This window comes from Paramormyrops kingsleyae, chromosome 3 (assembly GCF_048594095.1).
Source record: "Paramormyrops kingsleyae isolate MSU_618 chromosome 3, PKINGS_0.4, whole genome shotgun sequence".
Lineage (NCBI taxonomy): Eukaryota > Metazoa > Chordata > Actinopteri > Osteoglossiformes > Mormyridae > Paramormyrops > Paramormyrops kingsleyae.
This window is the reverse complement of record NC_132799.1, coordinates 38,283,088-38,298,809: the sequence shown is the minus strand read 5'-3', so window position 1 is coordinate 38,298,809 and position 15,722 is coordinate 38,283,088. Positions and strand designations below refer to the sequence as shown.

Sequence of the window (15,722 nt, the reverse complement as noted above, 5' to 3'; positions counted from 1 at the left end):
AATCACCTTTCTTTCCCATTCTGACATTCAGTTTGGAGTTCAGGAGATTGTCTTGACCAGGACCACACCCCTAAATGCATTGAAGCAACTGCCATGTGATTGGTTGATTAGATAATTGCATTAATGAGAAATTGAACAGGTGTTCCTAATAATCCTTTAGGTGAGTGTATATTTAGCCTTTGTTTAAAAATGTTGTATACTTTTATATTTGTATGTGTGTATGTGTTTATATATAATGCACACAAATATTTAAATATATTATATATATTTATTTGTATATTTATATGTATGTATATGTTATATAAATATTTTTTTCTTATTTAATACAAATAAATGTTTTGTAATGTAAACGTCGATTAAACGTTGTATAGACGTTGAGGTCTGACTGGACTGATTTTGGACGTTTTTTGAACCATTTATATTCTGATGTGCATTTCACAATAAGGACGTTTATATTCAGGCTAATAAGTACACTGACATAACGCAGAAACACATCTTAAAAAACATCCAGACGACGAAACATTAGACGTCCAGAAAAGACGCCGAAAAGACGTCGAATACACGGCAAGTTGACGTCAAAGACGTCCGTTCAACTTTCATTTCGGAACTATTTTTCAACCATGACGGGACGTGTCGGAGGGACGTCATTTCAACGGTCATCAAACGTCCAAATGTTTGCTGGGTTTCCGTGCACTGGAGCCTGGCAAAGCGCTGTAATAATCTGCTTACAGTACAGGGAAACTTTATGATAATCAGAGAAGTGATTTCTTTATGCACTTAAAAAGTATTATAATTCGTATTCTTCTTCGTATTATTATTGAATTTCACATATGAAATACGACTATTTAAAAGATTAAAATTACCTGAAGTTTAATATAAATTACTTATCTGGTTTCATTTCTGTTAATTTCTGTAAATTCAGACATATACTAGTAGCAAATAAATTCTTCATATTTTTTTCCGTGTAGTATTTCATTATAGACCTACTTTCGTTAATGTTATTAATGAATGAAGACTGAAAAAAATCTGAAAACATTCTCTAATATAGATTTGATGTACTATACTTATATTGTACAATCCTTTTAACCTTTAATCATACTGAACTTTGTAAATCGTTTGTAAGTCTGTCCTTAGAGTCAGTGTAGCAATAATATACACTGAGTTTATTGTATTAAAGGTACAATAAATCAGATCAAGTCAATATATTAAAATGTTACACTAACATTGACACTGACGTTTTCCTTGTTGCATCTTTAATACCAATTCTGATACAGTGCTAATAATTTGCAGCAGTCATAACACATGTATGTAAAATATGTGTTAATGAATTTATCATGACTGAGTCATATTAATTATTTTGGAATTATTAAGACACACATTTTACGAATAGCAGCAAAAATCTAATGTGGAATACAGAGATTGTGATAAAAAAGAGTAAAATAAAATATAAAGCAATTTCCATTTTCGGTAATTTTTTAAGGATGTCATAGCTTATATTTTAACAGAAATATTTAGCTCTGAATATAGTCCCAACAAAATTATATCTCACAGTGATTATGATGATGTACTTACATTATTGGTAAAAAATTTATATAATCATGGTCAGACAACTGGGTACTGTTCAGTTTGTTTGTTTTTGATACACAACACACAGATCCTGCCATGCAATAAACCACAAAGATCCAAATAATGAACCATGACCACTGCTGGCTGAGAGTGGACCACTGGAGCAGAGGAAGATCATGGTACTTACTGGCTGTGGTGAGCAGAAGCAGGCATGAGAGAGGGAGGATGAACAGGCAGATCTCCATCTTCATCAGGACAAACCAGCTCTCCCCAGAGCTGAGACTCCAACCTTCACCTCTGAGCTCTCAGCGAGGGTCTTTATACCATCCTGCCCCTCAGAGTGAACACGCCCCCACCCACCAATCACACTCAGTGCTGCCTTATGAGAGGAACTACAGGAAAACATCAAAGAGGCCCAGTGACAAATCAGAGGGCTCTAAGCTCATTTTCTCCAAATATACACACACAGTAGCGGTGATGTGAGTCGGGACTCCTCCCCTCAGCAGTAAACCTGCCCAGATGATGAAATAATGTATAATCAGCAGGAAAGCAAGAGGCTTGACTTGGAACCAGTAATGTAAAATACAATATATGGTCTAAATATTTCTAATAGTCTCTATCATTTGGACAGACTGTGATTTCCTTGTCAGAGTGAGCAAGGAGCCTATTCCTGGTAGCAGAGGACACACAATTACAGACAGCAATAACATGTGGAATTAAACCTACACACTGACAGACACACTACACCAACCTAACTGGACCTGACTACATCACCACTCACATTTCATAAGAAAATAATGTTCAGAAGTAAGCTGCATATCTTACTGACACTTTACCACATTTCTTAATAAATAACAGATATTTTCATACTCAGAAATAATATTTACCCTGAAGTGTAATTACTGTGTTGGCAGTTGCCCAGGGTTGGTTCCTGCCTGCGCCCATTGTTCCCGGGATAGGCTCCGGTCCCCCCCGCAGCCCCAGTTGGGATTAAGCGGTTTCCGAAAATGGATGGATGGAAGTGTAATTACAACTGAAACAGCTCAGTAGACAGTGTTCCAGTCTCACACCCTCAGGGTTGGAGGTCCGAACCCTCTGATATATGTGTGTGTGGAGTTTGCATGGTCTCACTGTGTCTTTGTGGGTTTGTCTAGTTTCCTTCCTCAGTCCAAAGACATGCAGTTAGGTTAACTGGTGACACTAAGCTGCCCATAGTGTGTGTCTGTGTGCCCTGTGACTGACTGGCATCCTGCCCAGGGTGCCCCCTGCCTCATGATTCCTGTGTGGGTCCCAGGCTCACTGCAGCCCTGTACTGGATAATGGTTATGGAAGATTGATAGACAGACATATTGAACTTGGGGTTCCGGGTCCTAGAGTTCCCACCTGATATCCAAAATATTCAGGTAAAATTGGCTGTGAGGTTTCATTAGTGTGTGAGTGAGTGAATGTGTGTACATCTGAGTGCCTGGAGTCTGGTCCATGCTGTACCTCCCTGTCTTATTCTTTCAGGGATAAAATATTAATCAGTTAATAATTACTACAGATTGACGGATCCAACTATTTCTCCTTGTCAGTCTTACTCAGATTTTAGGTATGCTTGTACTCAAATTCAAAAGAATTTAATGCATGTTTATTTCATTTATCATGAATAACAATACAAAGATATGGCCTTTTTAAAAAGACAGATGAATTTAGAAAAACTGAACTAGTGACAGTCTCTGTATAAAATATAAAGCTGATTTGCCCCTTTTATGTGAATCTTTGGACAGGAGCTTCCTCAGGCAGGACTGCCAGTCCCTCCTCCCCCACATCATCATAGTCAGTCTGGTCGGGTTCAGGGGGGCCGTCCCCAGGGGGCAGTGTGGTCAAGGTTCTCTCACCTAAGGGGACAGGGCAGGTTAGGGAGAGTCACTATATTTATATAAGCAAATAATATCTTTCTTAGTGAAATGGTTTACATAAAGAGCGGTTTTGTAATTCTCATATATTTGGCTGAGAAATAGCACATAAAAAATATGCAACTTATAAAACCATCTGAGAGGAGCAGTATGATGAGGGACTTTGCTCAATTAGTTGTGTGCAAAAAGAAACTGACTTGATAAAATATGTGGGCTCTGCTCTATACCCTCAGCATCATCATGGTCCTCTGGTGTGTCTCCTGTCACCATCAACCCTGAACCTGAAACAGTAAAGATAGTTTAGAGCAGTTTTAATACATTAAGCTGAAGTCAAATTAATGTTATAATTTACCAGACAAACCACCTGGGTTCTGCCCAACAGTATCCCCATCATTCCCTGTGGGTTTTTTATCACCAGATTCCTTGTTACAGTATGAAAACCAGCCATATTCCAACCAATCATTGGGTACAGGGTCAGGGCAAGACTGGAGCCTATCACAGGTGGTGTAGGGCACATGGAAGGGGAACAGCCAGAACAGGGTACCAATCCATCACAGGACACAAAAACTGTCAGGGTCAGCTCCTGTCATCTCAGCCTTTTTTGTCCCTTCCCCGTTTGGCCAGCAGACATCGCTGGCCATCCTGTCCCTCCTGACAGTCTTTGTGCTTCCTCTGTTCCCTGTCAGCCACATGGCTCAAAATGATGCGAATGTGGCGACCTGCAATCCCCTGTGTTCGAATCCCACCTCCTCTGTTTTTGTATTGTTTTCTAGTGTTTCATTTGTATGTAGAGTTTTTTTGGTGATTTTTGTATTCTGTTTTGGTTTCTTGTTTTGAGCCTTAGTTATGTTTTATTGGGTTTTGTTACTCCCAGTGTTAGATTCTGTTTTTCCTGTTTTCTTGGTTAGTTCTTAGTTTCCCTGTTTTAGTTCCTTTTGAGTTAATTAGTTTCATCTGTGGCCTGTTTTTCCCAGTCTTTGTTAATTAGTCTCACCTGTCCTGTGTTAGTCTTGTTACTCAGTTTTAGTTTCAGTATTTAAGTCCCTGCTTCTGTTCAGTTCCCCAGTGGTTTGTTGATTGTGCTTGCTGTATGTTGGATATTGCCTACCTGCCTGTTTACCTGCCCTGTTTTGTAATTAGTCTTTGTTTATCCCCATTTACCTTTGACCCCTTGTGGTCTTTTTATTTTGTAGTGTTTCATGTGTTTTTCTGTTTGTTTAAAAAACCCCGTTTTGTCCTTCATTCCGCAAGTGGGTCGTTGACATTTCTGCCGGTATCATGCCTTGGCCTCACGCCAAATCCACCCAGATCCATGACAAAAACAACAAAACATTATGAGTAATTTAGAGACAATGGTTTGCCAAAGTGCATGATATTGGACTGCAGGAGGAAACCGGAGTGTCCAGAGGAGACTGGTGTAGTTACAGCAAGAGCATCAAAACTTAGATCTGGGGGCAGGATTTAACCCCCCAATACTGGAGGTGGGAGGTGACAGTGCTACACACAGAGCTATGACTGAACTGTTTATTTAATGTGTCTGGATAAAAAATAGATTAAAAGATACATGGGAAGAAACAAGAGACTGGGATAAGCTTAACTAAATTACAAAGACCCACATGATAAATTATCAGGATTCGTCTCCACAAGGACAGAATCACTGTAGTGCTCTATCGTGGTCTCTCTGATTCAAGAGGAAACTGTGATCCTAACAGACCTAAAAGTCAATATGCAAAACGTTTTCCTGTAGAATCATACATTCCATCATAATGCTAGGTAATCCATTTCTTATAACAAACAAATGCATAAAAATCCACCAGTTTTAACAAAGTAACTTTCATTAGTAGTTTAGCACTACACTAATCCCCCCACATGCACAGACCTCAGGGTTCGAGGGTCTCCCTCACTGTCCTCCACATCTTCATACCCAGAGGGCAGCTCCTCAGAGAGGACATGTCCTGTGAAGCAGAAAGTCCATCCTGTGCTCAGGGAGACGCTGCATGAAGTTTCCTCTGCTGATGCCTCTCAGACTGAGAGGAGACAGGATGTGTGGGGTTAGAGCAGCTAATGCTCACACCCACACAAACTAACTGACAGTCTTACCAGCAACATCCTTTCCCTCCTATTTGCTGGTTTCTCTCTCACCCTGAGGGCTTTACAGCTATGCAGCAATGAGGCCCCCATGTGGTGTCTGAGCTCAATCACATGGTTATATTAATATAGTTAAATACACAAATAGTAAAGCTGCTTGATAGACTTTTACCTGCAGTGACATCATGAAATCAGATCAGGAATATGCAATATTGGAAGTGCTGGAAAGACTGACTGGCATCCTGTCCAGAGTGTTCCCCTGCATTGTGCCCTATGCTGCCTGGAATAGGCTCCAGGCTCATTACAACCCCGGGGACAGTGTATAGCTCAGCAGTTTCTGTGCCTATAATTTGAAGGTTTCCGGTTCAAGCCAAGCCTCAGCAAAATAGTCACATGTCCATCTGCCCTAGAGGAAGGTCCTTAATCTCCAGCTCCCTGAGTGCAAATTTTCATTTATGGGGCAGCATGTGCCCCAGTGGGCTAGGCCTGTGTGTCTGTAATCAGGAGGAACTGTAGTCGCCAGTTTGAACCCAACCTCAGCATGTCTGCGGGTCCTTGAGCAAGGCCCTTAACCCCCAGCTCCCTGGGCGCTGCAACAGGTGGCTGCCCTTTGCAGCAAGCTTACCCTACAAAGAGCAAGTTCGGGGAGGCGTAAAGAGAGTTTCCCCACAGGGATCAATTGTGAGATAAGTGATATGGAAGGTGGATGGATGAACACAGGGGTCTCAGGACACCGATGGAGTATGTAGTTCCATTCTTCTAAGACCGAAACATAGACTGGTGAGCCACTTGAACCACCACCCTGTAGCACCCATCTGCATGACACAACAGCCATTCTGCGCCAGTATTCTCACCACACAGTACCTAAGGTGGTTAATGGGCAGGAGAGATTTCACCTATTAGATATAGGGGATGATTAGGAGGCCAGATTTGAACGGGCCACAGTGTGCAAGTTTAGCCAGGGCATCAGGGTACGACCCCTATTCTTTTGAAAGATACCCAGGGATCTTTTTTGACCTCAGCAAGTCAGAACCTCCGTTTTATGTCTCATCTGATGGATGGCATCAAATTTACAGCAGTGTCCCCATCATTGCCCTGGACCACTGGGTACACACAGACCACAGGATAGGCTCCCCTGTTGGACACACCAACACATCTTCCAGCAGCACTCAGCTTTCCAAGTAGTGACCAGACCCAAACCTGCTTAGCTTTAGATGGATTACCTAGTCTAAACAGCAGATGGTATGGTTGTTATATTTCTCTAAAATACACCAGGCAAGAAGGACGGGAGGGTGGTCAGTGAGTCACACTTCAGATGGGTAAATAAGGCGAGCAGGAATTTCCCATTCCATCCATTTCATGCCATGACGCACTGTACATACAAGTGACACACTGGTTCATAAATATTATTATGATGTGCACAGGTATGGCAACCCGGGCACATGATGCAAGTGCCAATATAGAGGTTTTAATCAAATAAAACAAAACCAAATCACCAGGCGCAGCACTGAACAGGGAACCAAACACAAACTCACATAAACCGTCAGGTTCATTAATGGAGCAGACTGGGCATGAACCTGAGCTGCAGAGAGTGAGGAGGCACCAGGGTAACGTATAGGAAACTTCACTGCCAAGAGGTGTGTTTCCTAAAAGCTCCTGTTAGCAATTTACATAGGTGGATCCATTCAGTTGCATGGTTAAAACTATGTAAGTTGCTAACAGAGTTAGCAACTATGCTTTTGGGAAATGCAGCCCAGGTCAGCGCCTGGGTCCAAGTTTGTTCTCACCTGTCTGTGTCTCTCATGGAGAGCAAGATGGGATAGGCAATACTTGGAAGATGGCGCAGGTGGCCGCCTATGTCACCGTAGAATAGACTGGCCCTGTCCATTATCTCCAACAAATATACCATTTCAAACAAGTCCATGGAATAACTTTTATCATGCTTGACCTTCCCAAAGTGTTGGACACCCTCTGAGGATATGACAATAACAATTTTCTATTATTTTACTGTTCCAAAGCCTGATGCCATAAAATAAACATGATAACACTTTACTTGACAGGGCACAAATACTTAGCAATTACTCAGTTACTACTGAAGTACAAATCATGAACAAGTATAGTTGCTACTTGAGATAAAAGATGTGTCATGATTCATTAATGATGAACAAACATGAAATCAGTATTTCACTTGTATTATTCATGACTTGTTCCTTCAGTAGTTCACAAAGGTTTACAGAATTAACAGATATACAGAGTAACAAATATAGTAACTGCTTGAGATAAAGCATGCATCACGATTCATTCAGTATGTAACTAAGACTTAGATTGTGGTTTTATTTATTTTATTTAACCTTTATTTAACCAGGTTTGTCCCATTGAGATCACAGATCTCTTTTGCAAAGGAGATCTGGTCAAGGCAGCTGCAACACAGTGTCAGTACAAAATCTTACATAAAATTACATAAAAACATACTCAAACCATACACTTGCACACAGACAAGCTAGACTCCAGAGTTTTTACCAAAACTTTAAATTCATTTAAGGGTATTAAATTTTGCAGACGAAGTTCAGCTTGAAGAGTGTTCCACGCGTCAGGTGCTGAAAACCTAAAAGCTTTCTTTCCCAATTCAGTTCTAACTTTTGGAACAACCAGTTTTAAAAAGTTAATTGAGCGAAGATTATGACCTCCTTGTTTCCAGATCAAGAATGATGATACTTATTATTTGTGTCATGTCAAGTAAAGTGTTTCCATAAACATTACTACATGCTCTTGCTGCAGCATCATACCATGTGGCACCTATACAGAGAATATACGACACCAGCGATAACCCAGGAAACATCATGCAGTATAAAGCCACTGTTCAATTCAATTGAATTTATTTTGTATAACGCGTTCTTACAACATTACATTGTCTCAAAGTGCTTTACAGCATCCCCACCCAAAGCCCCCAGTGAGTAAGCCAGAGGCGACAGTGGCAAGGAAAAACTCCCTAGAAGGAAGAAACCTTGGGAAGAACCAGACTCAGAGGTGGAGCCAATCCTCCTGGGGCTGGCAGGGAAAGTCAAAGTCCCAATTCCATTTTCCCAGTTTCAACATTTGAGACACAAAGCGGGGGGCAGGGAGATGATGACAGGCAAGTGCTGGAGTTGCTTCAGATGGCTGTAACCTTGCTGTTTCAATAAAGACTGAATCTGAAGATCTACACAAGCGGCTCCTTACTCCTGATTGGTGGGGAAGAAAAAAACCACAACACAGGAAGCAGGGTAGGCACACTGTAAAATTACAGTAAATTACTGGCAGCAGTTTTGCCAGTAAAATGCTGTTTTATTACAGTATTTGTACTGTAGAAATAGACTACAGTACATTGCTGTATTTTGATATACAGTTTATTACTGTGATTTTGTACTGTTTACTGTATTTTAGTGGTAAATAATTATTCGGACAACTTGTATTTTTAACAGCATTTTTATTAACAGGTTACTACTGTAAACAATGACACAATTGCTGAACTTACACAGTGATTTACTGTAAATGCACAAAAATATATATATAAAAAAGGTTCAATGAGTTGTTTTCATGTTCTTTCTCCCACAACAAAAGAACAAAAAAAAAAAAACCACAGGGAGATCATAAGCTCTGTTTGTTAATTACTAATCAACTGTGTTTAAACCTTCTCTGGAGTAAAGGTGAAAAATCCTTTTCCTTGCTTCTTGGTAACCTTTTTTTCTTGGTAACCTCCCATTTGGCAATGCAGTTATAAGAAAATGAACATCATACAGTTCAAGAATTGCCTAATTATTGAAAACAAAAAACACAACATAAACCCATTTACCATAAAAACTACTTATTTACAATAGAAATAAATCACCATAAAAAATAAATTACCTGTTTTTTGAAAGGATGTAAATGTCTAGAAAATGTTCAAGTGTGTAGTCACGTTATAAATGCTCTCTGAAAGCCAGAGTTTGCATCTACTAGTGTTAGTTTCTAACTATAATACACTGAATGTGTAGCTTTTTAACACTCCCAACAAAATTCCACTGAAAGTCCATCAATTTCCTTATGAAGGTGCACACATGTGGGTTAAGGGCTGCTTGTTTTTTTTTTAACCTCCTTCCCAGTTCGCTTGCTGTGAATCTTCCCTTGGTAAGCTTTGTATCCACGCTCTGGGTTAATGCCAATAAAGCATCTAGCAATGACAAAATAAACAAAAACATGTTATTTGGTTCTCATGGTAATGAGAAAATGCAGAATAGGGGCCATTAACTTCAGTCCCAATAGTCACCAAAAAATAAGCTCTGACACCTCTTTGATACTGAACAGGAATAAAAACCTGTTGGTAACAAACATTCAGTGACTGACATGATGGTTCCTCACCTACAATACTATACAATGCATTAAGCAACATGGGAAGTGATATCAACATACCTCTGAATAAACTCCAGTGTGCAGCATGCCTCGTTCTGATACTGTAGGTTGAAGTTATAAAAGCTGGCGAACAGTGTGGCAAGACCCAATAGAAATGACTCTCCCTCAGTTACTACATGGCCCTCTATAGACACCATCCAACGATTTGTCTCTTCCACTGGGCCTGCAGTAAGAAAGTTCAGATTGGGTCAGGGTTGTTTTGGTGTCAACAGGAGTTCCTACCCTATATTAAGTAGGTGGTCATAATGTTATGGCTGATCAGTGTATAAACTGTATCTATCCATGCATACCTAGAACAATCAACCGAGGGCTGTCAGGCAATGTTAGGGACCTTTCAACATCAGCTGCAGAGGCGGCTACCTATACAAAAATAAATCTCCTATTACATTTAAAATGTAAATACATGTATTTGATAATTGTTATTAGTGCTACAATAAAATCTATTAGGAACAGAGAAAAAGATGCTGCACACTTACATCTGCTTGGAGCAGAAGAGCTTCATTCTGCTCTTTGAAGTGAGCCATCAGGATTTGTAGAACATAGGGAGCTGTAACACATGTTTTGCTTCTTATCAGAACCGATTTAACTGAGTCATTGGTGGGTTTTTGCTTGAAGAATTCCATGATAATTTTACTATATTCTTCAAAAGATGCTTCTAGTTGCCTGAGAACATTAATATCAGTTAAAGTTTCAAAGTGAATGCACATACTCCTTGGAATAAACAAGTAAGGCCAATGAGACTTTATATACTCAAGGGAGTGTGCTGGCATTGTATTTATCATCTTGCGTTGTAGGTAGTATGTTTCTGCCATGAGATGTTGTATTTCTGCTCTTTCAATTCCAGACAAGCCTTCATGTGAGTAGAACTCCATGACTCTCTGCTTTTTCATCTCCAACGTAGTTTCTGTCTCTTCAGGTGGGATGTCTGGCTGCCACCGTGTACAGCCATAGCTGTCTGCAGGACCTGTCTTTTGCTTTGCCCCAGTACTACATTTAGTAGATCTCAGTCGTGCTAGTGTGTTGTTTCTATTAAGATGTTCTACCCGAACTTTGATTTGAGTCAGAAGTGAGGAATATCCTCCCCCGATTCTTCGATCTTCTATCATATCAGCAAAGGATTGTGGAAATTGCCTGACTACCCTTTCAGCAATTATAAGACACTGTGACTTCATTGGGTTGGCGTCAAACTTCCTCATCTCATCAACAAGGACACGAACCATTTGCCTCCTATCTGCTGGTGAAGGCCTCTTCCCACTGGCTGTAGCAGCAGTAATTCCAGGAGGCATTTTGTCCCATGGGATCACAAAAGTTGCAGGCCAGTTCTTCTTTACTGCTGGACTTGGTGAACATAAGGGAGAAGACAAGGAACTACTGGAACTTGAACTTGGGAAAGGTAAACTGCATACTGAGGACTGAGGTGCAGAGCAAATTTCTGTCCCTGGCAAAACAAAAAAATATAGTCAATTACAACTTCTGCATACATTTACAAGCACTTGGTAATAAAATTCAGACTAATACCATGCGCACTCCATGCTTTCAGAAGTTTTCTACACTGTATCGGCCGAATTAATTCTGCAAGGTCCTCTTCTTTCACACCTTTTCTACAAGCAAATTAAGTGTATCCTCTGGTAAACTTGACAGGACAGAAGTTATCTCCTCCTTGATGCATCTGGTTACATCAGACATCATTCTAGGGAAGGAAAAGAGTGGTGAAGGGCAATTACAGATAGGCCAAACACACTGTAAACTGGCAAAGGATAATAGTCTGGTAGATCAGACGATTTTACACAGACATAATTTAAAAATGTGTGTTGATGGTCCACATTCAGGAAATAAATTCCCATATCAACAAGGAAGTCAGATAGTCATTTCTCTGTGACAAAATAAACTGAAGTGTCAGAAACAAGAATCAGTTTAATCTTACCAAAGACCAATCTATCATCAGCTTTCCCTAAAACAACACACATCTCTTTCTTGTAGCTCGTACCTTTAACTGTGATTTCATGTACAGCAACAGTGTTGTGTGTCTGGAAGCCCAAGTGAGCAACAGCATGTTTAATGCTTTCGCTATAGTCATCTGGATAGAAATCTGTACCTTTTTCAACAACAATATTTGGTGGAAAGATATCACCAGCACAGAGGTATGCTTGTAAAAGCTGATGTCTCTCTGCTAGTGTGGCAGATATGTTCTTAAAGTTGTGCAACTTGCGAACACACTGCTTAAAATAAGTGTGCTTGCTTTCAAACCTAAGTGTCCATAAGCGAATAAGAGGACCAAAGCAGAGAATTAGTTCTGGATAATGACACAAGTAATGATGTTTAGGCTTTTGTTGATTATTAGGAAAAGCTTCATGTCGACCTTGTATGTACTCCTCAATAAGGACATTCAAGTAGGTTACCTGGCTAGATGCAATGGCAGAAGCACAGATTAATTCGACAATTTGCCTCAGCTGCAACACAAATTGCCAAATCTTGTTCTGCACTGGATTTTTTATTTTGTCTCCAATTATAAGAGGAAGGAGCCTAAGGAAACACCAGTTCTGGACAGCATGCCCACTTAGCTTTTCACTGACAGGATTAACCTCACTGGGTTTATTACCTGCATCATTGCCAATGTAATTTGACTTATTAAGTCGTCCATTCAGCTCTTTATATGTGAACAGCTTTTGGTTTGTGACAAAATCTTCAATGTATAAAGTTAGGTCACATGCAACAACACCCTCAAAAAGGTCATGGCCCAAACAGGGAGGCAGACCTGGTTTGCACACATGAAAGTGGGAGAGTTCATTAAACTTTGAGTTGTATTTAATTCCCACTGATGAATCAGAACCACTTACAGCAATGTGTTCTACACTGTTGCTATAAGATTCTACAGTTCTCTTTTCACCTCTTGTAAAGGGAGAGGACAGAAATGTTGCACGATCTATAGTACAAAATCGGCAAAAGTACTTGCATTTACTGAAGTTTTCATTAAAGCCCCCTATATTGTGTGTGCCAAGATTATCCCCGGCAATAGCACACAATGTGGCTCGGTGTATGTGTCCATCTGGTAAAGGTATGCCAGTTACTTCTAGGTCCTTCAAGTCGGTGATAAGTGACCCAAAGACTGTCTCTGATCCAAAATATTTATAATCTTGTTCTCGACAAAGCATTACCAGCTGCATTTGATCCACACTCGATCTGTTATGAGGTGGTATGTCTGCTAGAGTTAAGTAAACAGCCAGCACTTTATGTTTTTTCCTTCCAGATCCTAGTGGATTTACCACTTCAAATGCATCCTGGTACAAAACAAGAGCCAATGTGTCATCTGACTGAAAAATTGCATTTGATGCAATGTTGCTCCCATCCCATATGTCTTCCAAGATGTCTTTTGGCCTAGATGAGGATTTCATTAGTTGTTTATAGCAACATGACTGTTGCATGACCAACTGACTTTGAAAGAGTGACTTAAGTGTCTCTTTCACTGGAATGTACTGAAGAAAACATGCTTTTCCTGATTCATTCTGTCCAAGAAAAATAGGAACTGGCTCAACATATCTAAACTGACTTTTAAAGACAGTTTTTCGTCTCTGGTCGGTTTTTAAAGTGCCAGTGTTGCAAGCATGAAACAAGTCATTTGATTTTAGAACATCCAAAATATTCTTTCTCTCATCATCCGAGATACCCAACAGCGTCAGCTTTTCATCCAGACTATGAAGTAAATGAGACTGACTAATGTCATGCACTGACTGAAAGTCTTCAATAATAGACTGAATGACTGATGATGGAAGCAATATTTTAGCTTGCAATTTTAAATAAAACAGGGCTAAAAGTTTTAAGAAAAGTGACTCATCAACTCTCTCTGGTAAAACTTCTGCCAGATCTCCCTCCATATGAGCCAGGTGGGCCTCTGTCAGCTCTTCCTCTTGCAATGGAACATTCTTAGCTATTTTATTTAATTCTGTCCCTGCCACTGCCATCACATGTGTTTTAAGGGAAGACACTGCACATCCTTTGTGTGTTCTTGACAAATGAGAAGTAAATGAGGATATAACTGTAAAACTTTTACAACACTGCTGAAAAGGACAAGAAACCACCTTACCCTCTCTGATATGTAATTTCAAATGAGCTACTAAGTCAGATAAATCATTGCATCTAACACTGCAGAGCTCGGCATTACATGGCACAGACTCAGAAGAAAATCCCTGCTTTCTACGTCTGTCTCGAGGGTGATCCCTGTACATGTGCCATTTTAAGGCCGTTATTTTTCTGAAAGAACGACTGCAGTCAGAAAAAGCACATCTAAACAAAACATTTGGGAGGCTCGAATGTATTTTCACATGTCTGACGAACGCTAGTTTGGTTAAGAGAACGTGCTCACAATATTGGCACCGGAACATGCTTACTTACTTGCTTTTAGCGCGTAATGCTCGGGTCAAATCAATTCAAAGTCATGATTAGTCCAGTAACGGCAGCTGAATTAATTATTATAGCACGTATAATGTGCTGTTGGTGTTCGGTTTGGTTGTTAGTTGTACTAATAAAATTAAATAGCATGTGCAGAAGCAATAAGCATTTGTGCTGCATTGACACGTGTGGTGAAAGTTCCTAAAATGCGTAATAATTTTCAAAAGTGTGCACCCTATCTAATTTACACTCTGAGTATGAGAATGTTGGACAAAAAATGGTTACGATACCTGATGATTATGGATTCCACAAAAATTCCACGATTATGATGGATGAAAAGATCCTGGCAGCATGGAGTCCCCACGTCACTGAAGATCCCAAAATCCTTTGCAATTTGCAGTTAATTACTGTATTTCTTTTTTTTTTTTAACCAAACGCAATAAAGTGCGACAGAACGGTTTTAAAATGCGTGAGTAATTGTTTTCAAAAGTGTGTTGATTATCTAATTTACATCTGAAAAAGGCGAATGCTGCATAAATAGAATGTTTACAATACCTGATGATTGTGGATTCCACAAAAAATAGATGATGAACAAAACAGCATAGCATTCCATATCCTAAGTAGAGAAAATACCAAAAGCCTTTGCGATTTACAGTTAAATACTGTATACTGTAGTGTATTAAACTGTAAATACAATATTTACAGTTAAATATTGTAAATCACAGTAATGCTGTTTCTTTTACAGTAATGTGCAGTATTTAAAAAAAACAGTAGGAAACTGTAAAAAAAATCCTGTAAATTTACATCAATTTGTTACAGTGCAGGATATCTTGAAAATTTGGGGTCTCCAAGTAGCACACCCCAGGATGAGTAGGGGAAATAAAATGTGCAGTTAGCAGAAGCATGTGAAACTAGAGGCAGTACAAACGGTTAGGTGAGTGCAATATGTAAGCTCTGGCAGATAAGGCTACGGCAGAATAAGTAGGAGGGAATGCAGGCATGGGGAGTCCCTGAAATGTCAGCACTCCAATTCCATGAGGAAGTGTGAAGCATTGGCAGTTCAGTTCATCCAAAGCCAATGGCACCAATCCCCACCCAGCTCTACGCCTTAAACTATAGGTCTACCTGGGAGTGAGCAGTTAGATAGAGCTCGAACTAGTGTCCCTATAGACTAGACTAAACAAGTTTGTTTTTAGCCTAGACTTGAACATTGAGAGTGAATCTGAATCCTGCACATCCAGTGTAAGACTATTCCACAGCTGATGAGCTCTATAGGAGAAAGCTCTGCACCCTGCCATAGCTCTTTCTACCCTAGGGTTTAACAGATATCCTACTCCTTGAGATCGAAGAAATCGA

General features: G+C 39.9%; 2 protein-coding genes and 1 long non-coding RNA gene across 3 annotated transcripts in view; all 3 read right to left on the bottom strand.

Moving 5' to 3' along the window:
* Positions 1-1,935, bottom strand: part of LOC111847053 (antigen WC1.1-like) — a 59,637-nt gene extending 57,702 nt beyond the window's left edge. The window contains exon 1 of the mRNA XM_072710239.1: positions 1,754-1,935. Within this exon, the coding sequence (XP_072566340.1) occupies positions 1,754-1,817 (64 nt within the window). The 5' untranslated portion in view covers positions 1,818-1,935. The remainder of the gene's footprint in view (positions 1-1,753) is intronic.
* Positions 1,936-3,181: 1,246 nt separating this feature from the next.
* Positions 3,182-5,507, bottom strand: LOC140588306 (uncharacterized). Its single transcript, XR_011989667.1, has 3 exons — positions 5,344-5,507; positions 3,662-3,745; positions 3,182-3,446 (listed from the first exon to the last, which is right to left on the bottom strand). It is a non-coding gene; the product is annotated as an uncharacterized lncRNA (long non-coding RNA).
* Positions 5,508-9,635: 4,128 nt separating this feature from the next.
* Positions 9,636-11,266, bottom strand: LOC140588338 (uncharacterized). Its single transcript, XM_072710353.1, has 4 exons — positions 10,457-11,266; positions 10,271-10,340; positions 9,981-10,143; positions 9,636-9,741 (listed from the first exon to the last, which is right to left on the bottom strand). Exons 1-4 carry the CDS (start codon positions 11,264-11,266, stop codon positions 9,636-9,638), a joined length of 1,149 nt encoding a protein of 382 aa, XP_072566454.1.
* Positions 11,267-15,722: the final 4,456 nt, after the last annotated feature.

Excerpts from the sequence above, each read along its gene's own strand:
- LOC140588338 (XM_072710353.1), bottom strand. The coding sequence starts at position 11,266 with ATGCCTCCTGGAATTACTGCTGCTACAGCCAGTGGGAAGAGGCCTTCA. Across the intron at positions 10,341-10,456 it reads CTCTTCTGCTCCAAGCAGAT|GTAGCCGCCTCTGCAGCTGA; the intron begins GTAAGTGTGCAG and ends ATTTTTGTATAG. Across the intron at positions 10,144-10,270 it reads CCCTCGGTTGATTGTTCTAG|GCCCAGTGGAAGAGACAAAT; the intron begins GTATGCATGGAT and ends TTCTTACTGCAG.